Genomic DNA, 18525 nt, shown 5'->3' on the forward strand with positions numbered 1-18525 from the left:
AAAAGTCCAGAAGATTATCTATACTATTTTCCCTATAGTAGAGCCAGGATTTGAACTCAAGCAGTTTAACTATAGAGACTTGTCCATAAGGACTACACTACTTATTGGAGAGGGAGAAGGGAGGTTAGGGAGAAGGGAGGTTAAGGAGAAGGGAGGAAGGGAAGAATGTTGAGGGTATTGTGAAAAAGTTCATCTGCCACTTCTAAGACCCTTCTCCACTGAACCCTGGTTACACTATAATATATATATATATATATATATATATATGAATGTATATATGAATATATGAATGTATTTATGAATATATGAATGTACTATTATGAATCTTTGACATGATTGTATTATTTGGACACATGACCCAATCAATATTTTATTCTTTATCCTCAGGATTCCAGATTCAGGATGTCCCTTTGGGATCTTGTGAAAATAAATACTGTGGCTTGGGAAGGCACTGTGTCATCAGCAGAGAGACAGGGCAAGCGGAGTGTGCCTGCATGACCCTTTGCAAACGACACTACAAACCTGTCTGTGGATCTGACGGAGGATTCTATGAAAACCACTGCGAAGTGCACAGAACTGCTTGCCTGAAGAAACAGAAGATCACCATCGTTCACAATGAAGACTGCTTCTTGAAAGGTAAATGCAGGGTGACCCGAAAGTGTCACCCTCATCTCTTTCTTTCCTCCTCTCAACGAGTGCCTTTAAGTTTAACGTCTAACACAATTCTATATCAGCAAAGGTCTAAAGGCAAAGGGGGCAAAAAAGGTGAGCTAATTACACCACTAAGTTGCGAGGGTACAGAAATTTACATGGCTATGATTCTGAATCTCAGTGATGAGAACAAAGCTGGCCAAACTGTGACTCAAAATTTAATATAGCTTACAGCATTGCACCATATGGCTTCCCAATCATGCAGTTATCTTAGGGACACTTGGTGGCTGGCCAATTCAGCCAACAGGCCAAATCCACCCAGTGAAAAGCACCTGGAGTGGAATTGAGGGACTAGTGCCTGCCAAGCCATGCTGTGATAACATCTCATTTCTTGCTGATTAAAAAGGATGGTTTCAGTTTGCGCCACATAATTCAAATTATATGTAACCCATACATGCCCACTGAAGAACTTACAAAAAACTCCACTAGGTGATCTGAGATGACCGTAATTTAAAATTTTAAAGTATTAGTATTTAATTTCATGATACTTAAAGTTATTGGTGATTGTTCATAGAAAAGTACAGCTGAATTAATAATTTGACAAATTATTTTAATATACTATGCATATAAATTAGTAAACACCTTTAAAATCATCTATTTATTTATAAACACATATGTTTTTTATCTGTTTATTTATACTGGTGCAAATATGTGCTCATTAATAGTCATAATCCAGACTAAAATTTGTAGGTGTTAAATCTATAAAACTTTCATTATTTGAATAGGCCAGTGATCTACCTGATTTCTAATCTTTGATTCCATGTCCCAGTTTCTCAGAATATTCCTGAAGCATATTTACACTTAAAAACTTGTTTGATGTTTTAATGCTTAGCTTAAATTTATTCAAATGTGTTATAATACTTCATTTGCTCACCAGTTAAGATAAAATGACTATTTAAAAATTGTTCTTTTTCAAACTTGGTAGAATAAATAAAGTATTATTTCCAAGGTTGTAAAAAAAAAAAGTGATACACCGGGCTTTTAAATGATATACATGCAATGCTGTATAGTCATTGCAGCTATTAGAAGCCCTTTGATATAAATGAAGTAAAATTATAAGAATAGTTTTCTTACCATAGTGACCTCTGTGCACCTTGAGTTATACCTGTGCAGAGAATTTTATATTAGATCTTCTTCCTTTACAGAGAGAATAGTGGCTGCTTTGGTTTTTAGTTCAGTTTATTTCCATCTCCTATCATAATCTGTTTTGCAAATAGCTAAAATGGATTGTATTAACATTGTTCTTTAACGCTCATGAAAGCATATTTTTTGCTGTTGTTTTGATCTAAGATGATACATAGAAAGTTTTCTATTCTACTAATGCATGATATCATAAAACTACATAAATACTATGTTATTAAGTTGATTTAGAATCATATTCTCAAGCTCAGGTTTTGTCCAGTTGACACCAACTAATTGATTATGTGGAGATATGATATTAAATATCATGTGGGGAAGAAAAACATCTGGTGTATTTAATGTTCTGCTTTATTGCTGGATGTTTAGGCACAATGCAACTCAAAATGTAAATCAGCACGGAGATAGATGAACTGGATATGGATAAGAACGTTGTCTTCCTTATGATTTCATAAACAATGATTTTAAGGACTTTTGTCCTTTAGACTTATACTAAACATCTTTATTAGAGTTCTGATTGCTTCAAAATACATGCTCATTATACCAGGGGTGCCAAAAAATGTATAAACATGATTTGTATTCATCTTTTGTTATTAGTATATATTATTACAATTTTAATACAGTTTTTTCCCTTTTTAAAATTTGTATACATTTTTTGGCACCCTCTATATATAGTGTTAAAATTCCCTTTATGTTTTCTTGATTAGTTAGCATATTTCTCAGGTCTCAGAATTTGTGGGTCTTTGTTTATTTGTTTATTTCTTCTGGTGTTTTGCCTACCTATATATCATTCGTAAAATAATTTTATTTCAACAGAAAGGAAATAAATAATATAGAACAAAACAATAAATTGCCTTTCTTAGTATTGCTCAAGTTCTGGGCATAAAAGAAGATTCAAAATAGTTGAATGCCTGACATTGTTGTGATGGCTAAAATTAATTCTTGTGACTGTGAATTATATTTTCTGTGGAATTACAGAAATTTATATTGTTTCAGTAATGGCACAAAGGAAGAAGCAAATCAAAATACAAGGTTCAAAAATTGCTTAAAGTTACATTTAATTAGATATTAAAAATAATCAAAACAAACAAAATAATAAAAATGAGTTTTTCTCCTTAGGGGAAAAAAATGCTACTTTTAAATTTAAAAAGAGGTGATTATGAAAACCTTAAAATAGGAGTCAACAAGCAAGAACCTATAGGCCATATCCATTTTGCATCCCATTTTTTGGGAACCTTTGATGGAACACAGCCACACCTGTTTGTTTAGGAATTGTCTTTGAAGGTCTTTGCCCTGCTGAAGAACTAAGTACTTGCAACAGGGAGAATGTGGCCTGCAAAGCTGAAAAAAATGTTTTGCCTACTAGATCTTTCCAGAAAACAGTTGTTGACTTTTGCTTTAAAAGACTACTAGTGCCGTAAAATAAATTTTTGAAAATATTTGCAGATCTTTACTATTCTGTATCTTCTTGGCTGTGGTGGTGAACATAGGGACAAACACATGTGGTAAAATTGAATAGAATACACACCCATACACAAATGCACACAAGTAAAACAGGAAACCTGAGTAAGACCACTGGATAGTATCAAAAATGAAATCCTGGTTATAACATTGTACTATAGTTTTTCAAAATGTTACCATTGCTAGAAACTGGGTTAAGTGTACCTGGAATTTCTGTATTATTTCTTCCAACTGCAATCATCTCTACAATTGATTCTACAATTATCTCAAAATAAATTATAAAAAAAGTCCTGGGAAAATATTAGCAAATACTTAAAACAATTTTAAAGAAAGTAGGATTTGCATTATTCAGTGATTATTTGAACTTTAAGGTAAGTCTTTCTTATGTGTTTCACATATCAAATTTATCAGATTTATGTTTAGCATTTACATTTAAACATTAAAATAGATTATATTTGTACAATCATGTATATTGATTCATTGTTGTAACATTAAGATTAGAGTCCAGGTTGAAAACATATATATATGTATTTATAACTCTGTATATCTATATTTATATCTCTGTCTATATATGTATATATATATATATATATATATCTTCCAATTATTTGTGTTAAATATTTAAATGCTTATGTAGTGTACTTAGCATTTACTATCGCAGACTGCCTCTTAAATATAGACATGAATTCACTAAGAATTAAGTTTATGATCTGTGGAACTGTAGATAAAACATAATACATCTATCAATGTAACACTTTTCTAATTATCTGATTACAAAAACAAACTCATTATACTAGGAAAGAGAATATGTAGTATTTATTTATTGGCATCAAATACTTTATGACGATGAAGATTCTTTATGATGATACTTAACATAAAACTTTTCATATTTATGTAATGCCTAAACTATTCATTGTGATGACAGTTTTGCCTTAAAGTAATTTCTCAGCCCTACTCCCAACCCAAAGGGTTTTCTAACTGCTACAATCCATTGTCACTTATAACAAGTAGTTTCTTTTCACCCTGACACCAGGTCTGCCTGTCATACACAGTTGAATTTAGTTACTCGGAAGTAGAGATGTTAGCTGGAGTAAGAAACTCAAGATATAACCTATGCCAAAATGAATAGGGAATTAAACCTTTTATGAGAAAGTCAATTGAACAGAAACCCTTTTGCCATTTACTGTGCTGACAATAAAACTGCCATAAAGGCAAATGTTCTGTGCACTTAAATGTGCATCACAAACAATAACAACTTGGAAAATATGGTTTTTACGGCTATGTATGTGCTATTTGGATGAGATCTGACATTGCGTTCTTTTTCTTTGGTATAATCATCTGGAGAGACATTTATATTCCATTTTTTAATTTTTTTTTTAACCTGAGCATTTCTTTTTCTTTTTATTTTTTGTAACAACAGGGCTTGTAGAACTTAGACTAGAAAACTAGACTGCCAATGGTATCTTAAAAATGTCAGTAAATGCCATGTGCTGATCCACATGTGCTTTTAGACTGCTGCTTTTTTGGAAAGGGTACCTTTGTAAAGTTCTACTGTATGTGTAAACCGCCTTTTATACCAATTTATGAAAAATAGTAATCTTCAAAAATATGTAAACTTTGGAAAACAATACCCAGGTGTTTATTTGTTGTTTTGTTTTTTAGTCAGTATTAGTCAAATGGAACAGTGGGGTGGAGGTGAAAGGAATGACTTGAGCAACTATAATGCACATTAACTCTTTCCAGGCCAGAATGCTGACACCCAGAAATTACAGGTCCTCTAAATGCATTCAGTACCCACAACATCCAAACTAATTCGATTAATCCTTTAAATTGCGGTACATCTATATTAAATATTTTTCTGAATTCAGTTTGTGAAATTGACTAAGTTGTATTTCATTTAAAAACTGTATTTTCTATTTAAGATTTTTTTAAAAATTAAAGTTGACATTCAGTATTCTTTTATATTACTTTCAGGTGTACAAAATAGTGGTTAGGCATTCACTTCATAAATTATATATATGTATATATAATATATATGTTATTTGTATAATATATGTATTATATATATAATATAGATGTAGTTTTTACAATATTATTGACTATCTTCCTTACATTATATTTGACATCCCCATGACTATTTGTAACTACTAATTTGTACTTCTTAATCCCTTCACCTTTTTCACACAGCCCCCCCCCCCAAACCGCCCTCCGATCTGACAACCATCCGTTGTTCTTTGTATCTATGAGTTGTTTCTGTTTTGTTTGTTCATTTATTTTGTTTTTTAGGTTCCACATATAAGTGAAATTATATGGTATTTGTCTTTCTCTGTCTGGCTTACTTCACTTAGCTCATTTAACATTTAATCAATGTTAATTTTATAGTTTTGTTGCCACTCTGCTCTCTAATCAAAATGTGAAATACAGAATCCTGTGTATTGCCCATTATAACATTCTTCAGGAATCCTGGTAATGTGTACACACAAAATAATTTGTTATTAGCATCATAAGATTGTTTCTCCCCTGATTTTTGAAAACTTGGTAAAGGATTCTGTAAACGTTACATATTATGTGTTTACCGTCCATTTATAGATAGTCAATAAATGATAGGTAGGTTTTACATATAATATGAAACATGTCCAAAATAAAGGGATGTAGATAGTAAGACTACTCAATAAATATATTAAAAAATATAACCAGAAATTGAGAAAGCGAGAGAGAAAAGAAAATGCCAGTAATAATAATACATTGGTTATTATTTTAAAACACTCTCACAAATATTATATTATTATTTCGTCATAGTAAAAGCCAATATAATATAGAAAAAGCAACAAGCCTAAGGCTGTAAATGGACTGCCAGCATTCCCACAGCCAGTTAACGCTACTGGGACAGGAGGGAGGCACTCTTCCTCCCCTTTTAGTGCATGCATGCTCCAAATAGCTCTGCATAAGTCTACAATGCAATCATGTCCTGCTTGACTATGATTTTTAAAAGTTTACTTTTCATAGTAATTTCTATGCGAGTATGTGACATTATTTAGACAACCTTGCCCACTGTCGCATTTGTGAGGATTAACTAATGCATTTAGTACAGGTCTTGGCCAATAGGATACAGTAAGAGATCATTATTGGCTTTAAGACTGGAACTGCAATAACTGTGAGCATTTGATTGCAATACATTTTTTAACTTGAGTCTGTGAAGCCACGTGTATTTCTTTTAGGTTTAAAGTAGCTTATATCTTGGTCAAAAGGCTCTCATTAAATTATTACAGAACTATATTTCCCAAATTATGAGAGGCTAATTTATGGTAGTGAGTTTTCCAATTGTAGATAAGATTACTTGAAGAAAAAAATAACTAATTGAAGTTTAGAAGGATATTTTATTAATTTCTTGAAAAACTATCTTGTAGTTATATTTCTCACTGATTTGCTTTAGGCTAATTTAACTCATCTGATTCTACTTATTATTTAATAGTATAAATTCTATTTATGGAATCATATTTATATTTATTTTATTTACTTAATAGAATGATAAATCTTATCCTATTTAGTCTATAAATATAATATCTATGAGATCCTAACAATGTTATTTTACACTCCTCCTCTTCCCCCGCCAAAGGAAATAACTTTAGAGACTAAGGTGGTATCATTGCATTTATTTTGTGTCAAATTCTCCTGTTTGCGACATGTAGGAACTAAATTTAACTTTCAAATACATGGGTAGTCTTATCCTGTTTTTGTACATTTTCATGTTATATATTTGTTCTTCACTTTCATGTTATAAAATAAATATTTTAGTTTAATATTTTATTTCATATTTTATGACTGTATAAATATTTCATTAATAGTTATAAGCACAATATTCAGTAGTGACAGGAAAAAATGAGAACATTGGTTCAAATAATTTGTCTTCTATCTTGAAGCTGTTTAAATATTGTATCAGTCATTACCTCTCACTGACACCTTCACTTATCATGTTTATTTTCTCAGTAGCCTATTTTCAAATGCTGAATGTGATACTTCTGTAACTTACAAAGTAAAAAACACTTTTTACAACTATTATTTTTCAATACGGTTGATGTCTCCTCTTTGTTAGCAAAAAACAAGATGACGAAAAACTTTACTTGGATTACACTCAGCATATATTATCAGGAAGAAAATGTTCTATTAGATGCAGTTGAAAATGGTTATTTATTAGTCTGATTTATATTTCACTTTTAAAATCATTTTTTAGGGATGCCTATAGATATTTCAGATAACATTTGAAAACTTATTAACGACAAAAATTTAAAACCAAATGGGAGAAGTGAGAAGGCTTGCATGTGGTTATCATCTAGATAGTTATGAAAAAAAAAAAAGAAAAAACAATGGAGGGTATCACATTAAATAAAGGAGATTTAGCACTTTTTGCATAATAAAATGCATAGGTAATTAGCAATGTTGCTCTTTTAATTCTGGTTAAGCAAAGCAAAATAATTTCTTCAATTCAATTTTAAATAATTAAAATAATGCAGTAATATGCAATAAGTTTGTTTTTAGTTTAAGAAACCACACTATCTAGGTAGGAATTATCTATTAGCCTTATGGTTACTTTACAATAGAGCTTTGATCTATTGGGTGGTGTGTGCTCAGGAAGATGTGATGCATATCATGTGTTCTCTTTATGATAATCACTTTAAGGATTTATTTCGATATGTTCCTCTCATTAATATATGTTTTCCAGTGGTTTATATAATATCTTTCTAAAGCACCCCCCCCCAAATCTAGTCATGAGTTATGATTACATGTTGTCAGTATTTTTCCATTTTGATCACAGCTAAAGAGCTTACAAGTGACCACCAATGTTCTTTAATAGATTTGCCTGCCAGACCAAGTTGAAGGAAAGTCCATGATATGTAGAAAGAATATTGAACAAGAATTTGATTTTAGTTTTAATATGTATCCTAGATAAGGCATTTATCTGCAAATTTCTTCAGAATTATAATATACAAAATAACTTATAAAGAGATAGAGATGATGGTGATTTGAATTCAGATGACAGAAGTGCCAGTGGTGTTACAAAGTTGTCTGTCTGTTTTAAACAATTTGCTGTGGATTAGACATGGAGTATATGGAATTAAAGAATAATCTAAGCCAAAACAAAAATGATTTGAGGAGTCATTTACTGAAATGCAAATCATTAGGGGAGTCACACATTTGAAAGTGTATGTAAAAATAGTATTTATACATATACATATGCATTAAAGGTTAGTTAAATTTGAACCGTGTTTAAACAAGCAAAGGAAGATGCCATTTATGCAATTGGATATGAGTCAGAAAATCAAAGAAGAGTTTGGAGCAGGGTACATCCATTTAGGAGTTATACGTATATTAATAAAGAGAAAAGTCAAGGGACTCTATAATTGACATAAACTAGAGAAAATGAGTTCATATCAGGAAGCAGAGGGCTAGGATACTTTAAATTTCAGCAGTCAGGAGATGGAGGGAGAACAAACAAAGGAGACAAATACATATTGATATAGGAGGAAAACCAAGAGAGAGTAAGAGTTTACTTACAGATGCTAAGTAAAAAAGTTTTTCATAGGGATGGCCAAGTGGCTCAGTTGGTTAAGAGCTTGCTCAAGGATTTGAGCTCTGAGCAACAGCGGTTCGATGCCCGGCCCGAGCTGAGCTGCTGCTGAGCTTCCAACAGGTGGCAGGATGGCTCAGCTAAAAGGAAAAAAAAAAAGAATTAAAAATAAAAGTTTTTCATGCACGACAAAATTGATGAGCTAAATTAAATGTTGCTGAGATCAAGTATGATGATGACTGGGAAATGACCATTGATTTGGAAAGATTCAGGCCGTGGTTGACTCTAGTAAGAGTCTATAAGAGAGACAATAGGAGCTGAGGAAGTGAGATAGCAGGCACAGAAAGCTCATTGGGAGAGTGTTTCTCTAAAGAGGAGCATATATGCTATATATACATGGTGGTCAGTGGGGGAGACATGGGGATGGGAATAATGAAGCAAAGAGGGGGAAATTTATAGGACAAGAAAAAGAAGAGGCAGCTGCCAAAGCAGAGCGTTTGGATAGGCGGCATTCAATGAGCAAGGGGAAAATTTGGGTTTAGATGAGAACATGGATTCTTCACCCATTAAACAGAAGGAAGGGAAAAATGAGTGCTTTTAGATGCAGTTAGAAGGACATATTGTATGATCAAAGAGTGTGTAGTTCTCACCTGGTTGCTAATATTTTTTTAAATAAAATAAGAAAATGAAGCATCTGGTGAAAGTGACAGAGAAAAAGGTTATGGAGATTTGAGAAGAACCAAAAAATTTTAAAAAGTGTGAAATAATAAACAAGGAGAGAGGGAGAAAATAGGGAACATAGTAGGATTGCCAACAGTTTTGAAGAACTCTGTGGTATATCTCTGCTCATAAATTTAAAGTGAGAGTAAACTTTTGTGGTTGTGTATTTTTCTACAGATATAGTCAGCTGCTTAGATTAAGGCACTGAGATGAAAAATTGGGTTTAACCAGGATTTTTATTTTCCAGAAAAGAATTTAAATACAGCAAGAGTTCAAAGCCATATTTTCTATCCCTCCTAGGGGTAGTATGATTATGTTATCTCTGCTTTATTTTGTATATATCTACTTTACCATCCACAGATCTCCTGGTGGGTATCTTTTGCCTCAGCTTGCATATAGACCGAAATATATTCCCCAACCTTCTCTACATCCTGGATATTGTATTACATATTTTGGCTTAACTTCCTAATGCTAACATTCAGTTTACATCTGTGTCGCTTAGTTAAAATTTTCAGAAATGAAATCTGTTTAAATGGGTTAGACAGGCCACACCTTTCTGAGGTATTTGGAAAGCTTAAAGGCCTAAAATAATTATTGTATTTCAATGGCTGTCCATGTCTCTGATCAATTGGCAATCACTATGATGGGCATGGAGAGAAGTTATACAAATGTTTTTATTTATGGAAAAAAAGAGTACTGGCAAATAATCTCCAAAAAGTGTGTGAATAGGCAATTATCTTGAAACTTATCTAATATAACATTGCTTTGTTATTCATTCTATAGGCAAGGTAAAAGTCAATGTTATTGAGAATAACCATTGCAGCGAGGTTGAATTTTGACAAATGAACATGCTTTACTTGGTTAAGCAAGTTATTTGAAAATGTGAGGCTGCTTAAACATTTTCTACCTACTATTTCTGCATTTAAACATACTTCGTTTATTTAATATGTTTTAATCAATCTGGCTCCCAATAATATTGTTGGAATATACATTGATTTCATATGGATGTTTCCAGGGTTGTTGGCATTTAATTCATTTTTTAAAATATTTTTATCCTAAAAAAGTAAGAAATGCTGCTAAACATTGAAAAAAAATGCACGCACATTTAATTAATCTAATTGAGCATTAGTATAACTAATTGAAAGAAACAATATTATATATGTTTAATTAATTTTATAAATGCTCAAAATTTGCACATGCTTATCAAAAGGCTTCAGGTAATAATCCATGTAAAGCTTCTACAGATATCAAGTATATGCATATGTATATGTATATGTATATCATGGATAGGTATACATGAGCAAGTATGGTTTTCTTAGCTGCTCATTGGTGATTATTTATTGACACCTAATCCTGTGGCAGACCCATTTTTTTTTAAATTAGTTTTAGGTGTACAAAACAACATAGTAATTAGACATTTCTATCCTTCTCAAAATAATAACCCCAACAAGTCTATTACCCATCTGACACAGTTATTAGAATGACATATAGATGATGTACTACAGAATTGTACACTTGAAACTTATGTAACTTTACTAACAATTGTCACCTCAATAAATTTTAAAAAGACAAGAATATTATTGACTATATTATCTATGCTGTACTATGTATTCCTGGACTACTGATTTTTTTTTGTCTGTTTGTTTTTTTTAATTATGATGGGGATGTGAAGCACTGTATGGAGAATATAGTCAATAATATTGTAAAAAGTATGTATAATGTCAGATGGATACTAGAATTATTGGGAGGATCACTTCACGAATCATATAAATGTCTAAGCAATAGGCAGACCCATTCTTAAGTATCTGTCCAAAGATGGAGATGACACAGTTCTTACTTTTGGCAGCTGGGTGGAGATGAGTGATTAGACCAGTCAATTGATGCCTAATGGTGTTTTTCCCCATGGCCAGAAATATCTCCTGATATCAGGTTAGATTACCAAATGTTATTGATATTCAGGTACATTGTACTCATTCTGTCAAAACAAACCTATCCACCCTTTGTTTACTGAAACTTTTTTACCCACAGTGTATAAATACCACATTACATCCAGTTGTTATTTATGGATATTTAGTTTTTTCTCTTGGCATTTTATTATCACTGAGTATGAGGTACAAATTAATGGAGGTGAGCAGAGATCCTTGAGAACTATATTCAGCAAGAAATGAGACAAGCTAAGAAAAGAACAACAGGGAAGTTAACACTCAAAGAGATGTGTGAAGAACTAATTTCACCTTCTTATTATGCATGCTAATCCTGCAGTTTTGAAAGGCACTGCATATTGCTTTAATAAGCAGGCAGTGATTCTTTATAAGAATTTACATTATCAACTTTACTAAGTTTACTCTACAAACCTGGGGAATGCTGGTCATTCACTCTACTTTCAGAGAAATGATGTTATCAGGTAAAGTGTAGTGACGTAGTGGGTGCCGAAGCAAATGCATACATATAAAAACCCAGAGAACCTAATGCCATGAATGTAGTGCATGGTGTATTTTGACTAAATGATTACTATAAGGAGAAAGACTGTTGGAACTATTCAATTGTAGTGTATCTATCTGCTCATTGGACATTCACCTCCTCCCAAACAAGCATAGAACATTACCTAGAGCTCTAGCTTTGAGGTGGAGTTTTTATGCCTTATCAAAACCCATAATTTAGTTTGTGTATCCCCACATTTCTTTATTTTCAAAACAAATACATGTGTGTAAATTAACTATTATATGAGAGAATGAAACTGATTATTATTTGTCTTTCACTTGAAAAATACTAATACGCCTACATCAACTGTACTTTTAGTGAAATATGTATATATATATATATATATATATATATATATGTATACATATATATAAACATGTAGGTCGGTATGGGGTGTGTTTTCTAGTATTCAGAATAATAGCTCTGGCATTTAGCTGCAATGACAATCTACAAAACATAAGACTGCGGTTTGGGAGTTTAATTAGATTTATGTCAAAATTACTTTCAAATCCTGGGGAAAAATATGCTTGGATAATATTGCACATGTTTTGTCCTTTAACAATTTTAACAAGTGGAAACAATTACATGACACATTGGTACAATCTTCATAGCTTAGAAACAGCCAGTATGCAACATAGCAACAGCTTTGTTCATTAATTCCAGAGTAAATATGCACACCGACTCCTGTATAAATTTGTCATTGCTATATCTACATCTACTGGAAGCAGCAGGGGTGGAAGTGGGTTTCATTTAAATGTATTTATAAATACATGAACGGAAGATTAGGCCAGGGCCCTTGTATGTAATGCTAATTATTTCAACATCAGAACACTACACAAAATAAACAAATAACTAAAACTCTTATCTAGATATCCAGACATTAACTTACAAGCAATAGAAAGCAGAAGTGGCTTTCTATGTATGTGACTCCAGATTACCCTAAATATTTAGAAAATCTACTTGTAGATGCAGATGATGATTTGTTACTCAGAGTCAGCCTCTTTTCACCCCACCCCGTACCCCAGTCCTCCTCAGCCCCACTCCTCAATAGGAACCATTCCATTCTCTCTCAGATTTGAAAACAGTGGCCCTGACAGAAGTAAGCGTTACATTGGGGCTTTTGGAAGATGCCAAGGCATTGACCCATTTACAACCCAATCATCTGGCCCTGTTTCTTAAAAGAAGCACAGGAGGACCAAGCAGTTAAGTGCATAGTAAGTCCAATCTTACTTCCAATCACATTAGAGTGAATGGATCAATTTGAGCTAGGGAGTTCAAGGTATTTCAAATATTTATCTTCTTTTTACCAAAATACTTAACCTGAATCCCCTTGTCTTTGTCATTCTATTGCTGTCATTTTTTCCTAATTCCTGGATATTGATGGAATCTCTTTACTTCATCTCACCGACGTATTTTTCTATTTTTCGTTGAAAAAATGCATCATGACTTTTCCGACAGCCCAATAATAATGAAGAACGAAAGCAGTGGTTATTATTAATGATGTCAGTGAGCATTTGTATGATTTCACTCTGCCTGGTTTCTGGTCGTTTCCTTGGGGCACTTCAAAATGTATTTTCCTCAGGACACTCAAGTCTCTTTTCCATTTTTCGATCACAAAATCTGCCTTTTACACTGATTCCGGAGTTTGGCAGTTTTGACTGAACTTTTCACAGGTTTGCAATATGTTGGGTTCTAATTTCAGAGTTTATATGCCAAAACAATAGATTAAAAAATTGTCCAAAGTGAGCCCCCTAGAAGCTTCCAGGCTCAGCCACATGCTGGTTCAGAAGAAAGCCTCTCTCACAAACCTGTGTCTTCCTCCTTCTCTTCTGCTTGGTTGTGCTTTGAATGCGCAGTGTCCTCAAGAGTCAACAAATCTCAGCCAGGACTTACTAGTCACTGCATCATGTCTCTGGTCTGGGGTATCAGTGGTGATTATAGTCTTCATTCGTACCTAATTGTGCATCGCGAGTCTTCACATCAACAGACGAAATGTTTTGTTGGTTTTTTGCTTTGCCTAAGCTGTTCATATGATTATAATCTTCTTTCAAAATGGCTGTGGCTCATTTGCTTTTATTCATATACAGAAGTCCCATCCTTATCCTTGGCTTTGATTTCCAGTTTTGGTTACCGCACAGTCAACCATGGTCTGCGACTATTAAATGGAAACTTCCAAAAATAACATATGAGTTTTAAACCGCCAGCCGTTCTGAGTAACATGATGAAATTGCTCCACATCCCCTGCATCCCACCACATGACATGGATCGCCACTTTTGTTTTACAGTGCGTCCGTCTCCACACTGTAAGTGCGCCCCGCCCATTAGTCACTTAGTAGCCATCTCAGTTATGAGAGTGACTGTTGTGGTATCGCCGTGCTTGTGTTCAATTCACCCTCATTTTACTTAATAATGGCCCCAAAGTACAGGAGCAGTGGTGCTTACGATTCAGACATGCCAAAGAGAAGCCATCTAGTTCTTCCTGTAAGTGAAAAGATAAAAATTTTCAATAAAGAAAGGAAAAATCTGTACGCTGAGATTTAAGGTAAGAATGTTACCTTAAATCTTAGCACACAAGTTTTTTCTACCCATGAAATTGTGAAGAAGGGAAAAGAAATTTGTGGTAGTTTGCTGAGAGAGCAATAACTTTCATTACATAATAATTGTTCTATATTATTATGAGCTATTTTTAATCACTTACTGTGCCTAATTTATAAATTAAACTTTATTTTGTATATGCATAGGTAAAACATAGTTGTATATAGGATTTGGGTACTATCTGCAGTTTCAGTCATCCAGAGGGTCTTGGAACATATCCCCCATGGATAAGGGGAAAACTGCTCTATTAAAAAGAGCCCCCTCGAGGGACTTTTTCCTGAACACAGAATGCCTGTGATGTAGTAGTAGCATCTCTAAACATAACAAGTTCAGTTATTTCTGACCAAGCACCAGCTATTATACATGAAGTTGCATGGCAGATATATGTTATCATCTGTCAAAATTATCTATGACAATTGGATATAAATTAAATCATTTTAAAAAATTGAAAGCAGCAATAATGTGAAAGAACATCTTCTATAAACTGATTATTATTTGACAAAATGATTTGTTTTTCCTAGCTTACTTTATTATAAAATAAATATTTATATATCAGGTTTGTTCAACTACAATATCACCCGACTGCGCATTACTGTGATAGGCATATAATAAATCCATGATAGTAGGCAAGAATTAAGTAATTCATAAATATAAATTTATAAATAGTAATGTATATGTGCATATATACACACATTTATATGAAACTTTTCTATTTACAGTAACATTAGTAATCTTTATTTTCCCAGATATGATAACAATGGAACAATGACTTTTTTAAAGATTGGCATTTGTGTTATGCTGATATGCCTCAATACTTGACAGGGTCCAGTGATTTTAACATAAAGTAGCAAATTATATGAACAAGAGTAGTAATATTTCTATCAGTAGTCAAATCATTATTACTTTTAACATTTTTTTCTTGAGTGAAAGTGTGTATTTTTTGAGGTTTTTTTTTTTTATTTGTTGTTGTTAGTTTGTTTTCTAAAAATAACATACATGCATCCCTACCAAACATGGCCTTACCCCCTAAAAAATAAATAAATAAATAAATTTATATATATATATATATATATATATATATATATATATATATACTATTTCTAATTATCAAATCCTAATGCATTTGAATAAATTACATTGTGAGCCACTTCAAGAAATGATACTCTTGAATCTTTAACTGTATCTGAAAAGACACAAAATCATCACACTTACGTTGTGCACCAAAGCCCTTACTCTGTTATTCTGGGCCTCCTCCTTTATCTTCCAAGTCTTCAGTCTTCACTTCAATCAACTAAGATAGTAGAAGGTGGAAGTCAAAATTAGGGCAGTGACAGAAGCAGTATTACCAGACAAACTCAAGAGCCAAACTGCTGGAGTAGGGAAAGAAAAATTTCCTTGAATATCCTAAAATGCATTAGAATACTCTTATATGGGGCAACATTCTTCTTTTCTAGAAACTCAAGTTCTAAAAATGTAAAGACTAAGTTTTATTTTTCAGCTTTCGTTAGGATTTCCAAATTTGATGACTTAAAGATTTCTAAGTAAACAAAATTCTGATGAATTCTGTCAAACTCATAGACATTGGCACTTAAATATCAATCTCAGCATGAAATTGCAGCATCTGAATGTCAGTTAATTATTGATTGATCTATGCAACTTATGCTTTTGGAGAAAAAAGATGAAATACACTTTGGGAAAATTCACATCCTTTTTCCCCAAGAGGGACTTATTGCCTATACCTAAACACCCCCCCCCAAAAAAAAACAAAAAAACAGTCTGTTGACCTTAATAAAACACTGATGTCTAATATGGGGGAAAATTCAATGTGACTTCTACAACTGAACTATTTGTCTTTTGATAAATTACATTAAAATTTTTTTTTCTTTAGGTCCTATACCTGAAATTTACAATGTATAATTGCAATTGTTTAATAAAACATATTTTACTAAAATTCTGATATAGTTATAATAAGGAAAATTTAGGTGTTTGATAAGCTACACCTAAAATGAAGAAGGGGTAGGAAAAAAAGGAAGAGTTAGAAAAAAATACATGGCTTCATGTATAACACTTGAAGAAATGAGTGAAAAAAAATGTTTCTCATTTTGCTTCTTTTTATGGGACAAAGGTGTAATGGTTTTTAAAGGGGTCTAGAAAAGGAAGATTTTTTTTTTAAATTATCTTTTTATGCCAGAAGGAAATTAAAATGATAAGTTAATAGAATACTTGGGGCCAACTCACATCAATAGTGTCTTTTAAAATTTGTTAAAAGTGATGGCACATAAAAGGAAGAAAGAAATTTATAGAAGACTTAATAACCTGATCAAAAGAGGAAAAATAATTTAAGTAGCATGAAAAATAATTGTTAAAACTTGGGATTTGATATCCTATTGCAATAATGCCTTTTTAAAAGCATCACAGAAAAACCCTCAATATAGTCTACTGTCAGCTCTCTCTAGGGTGAATAGCCTGACTGTACTGATTAATTAGACCTCACCATTCAGACATCCAAAAGCTTAATTTTGGTGGGCAAGCTAGCAGAACTGAAGATCCCAGATATGAGAGTAGCAAGGATTAAATACATCCATAAAACTTATTCTTTTGGAAAATATTTTTAAAAAGAAAATCCTTACACTTTAATCCTTTCATCTTCACTTTAATAAGACACAAATTCATTTAAGAAAAATAAAGAGAATCACTGCTATGTTCAAATTTATCCCTGTTGCATTTTTCTATTATATAAATATGTTTATGTTCTCTTGCCTGACCATTTAAAATATTATGTATTAAAACAATAAAATACCTCTCTCTACTATTGTAGCAAACAGAGAAAGATAATTGGCTAATGCTTATTGGTACCTAAAATCATATCTGTGGGAATCATCTTCTCTTTGAGAAGTTAGATGAATAAATGCTTATTTATCTGATTAAATGTCATATGATTTTATATATTAAACTGATTTTACAGAGTGTCTTTTAGGTAGGTCCAATTTTTATTAAACTTAAAACTAAACAAAATATTGTTATGTATAATTTATAATTGATAACAATGTTAAGTTGGTATTTTAAGGAACTGAAAACAAATTTATCAGAATATGTGTAACAAAGAATTCCTAGGTTGAGATACTAAAGAAGAAAAAAGTGAGACTGAAAACGTTCCACATATATGGTCATCTTTCTTTGGGGTTTAATTATGTAAACCCAGTCTTAGCCTAGTTTTTTTCCTAACTACAATCCATTTAAAAGATTAGAAATAAGTTTATGAAAGACAAATAAGATCGTTACTCTCCCTCTTAAAACACCCAAAATGCATTTTAACACCCCAGACAAAATGCAGTCTCTTAGTCTCAACCTCGGAGGTTTCACGGATATTGTCAATGCCGATAGTCAAACATCCTCTCATCACTCCCCCTAGCTGCTCACTCATTTTCGCCTCTGTGTCCGTTTCCACCGACACTAACACAGCAAGTTCATTCCTACCTCAGGGCACAGAGAGTCCCTGTTGTGTGCTGCTGCTAATGCTACTCCTCACATCTACACATGGCTTGCTCTCTTTTCATCCAGCTCTTATATATCACCTCATCACAGGACACACTTTATGAAATACCTGGCTACTTTTTTCCTCAAAAATACTTACCATTACCACAAGTGTTACTAGCAATTTAAGTCTATTGCTTTTTTGTTGTTTGTTTTTGTATTTTGGCATGTTTCCTATGAAAATGTAAACTCAGAACTGGACATTGTCTGTCTTGTAAACCATCCATGCTCGGAGTCTAGAACTGAGGTAGCAGCTCAGTAAATAAGTGATGAGTGCAGGACAGGATGGAGATTCAAAAATGTCTTTTAGATGTCTTAAA

At 32.6% G+C, this 18525-nt stretch overlaps 1 protein-coding gene across 1 annotated transcript in view; it reads left to right on the forward strand.

Annotated features, from left to right (window-relative positions):
- The first annotated feature begins 353 nt into the window (after positions 1–353).
- The window catches only part of FSTL5 (follistatin like 5), a 427469-nt gene continuing 409297 nt past the window's right edge, over positions 354–18525 (forward strand). Inside the window, exon 1 of the mRNA XM_019630458.1 lies at positions 354–636. Within this exon, the coding sequence (XP_019486003.1) occupies positions 354–636 (283 nt within the window). The remainder of the gene's footprint in view (positions 637–18525) is intronic.

This window comes from Hipposideros armiger, unplaced genomic scaffold (genome assembly GCF_001890085.2).
Source record: "Hipposideros armiger isolate ML-2016 unplaced genomic scaffold, ASM189008v1 scaffold_916, whole genome shotgun sequence".
Lineage (NCBI taxonomy): Eukaryota > Metazoa > Chordata > Mammalia > Chiroptera > Hipposideridae > Hipposideros > Hipposideros armiger.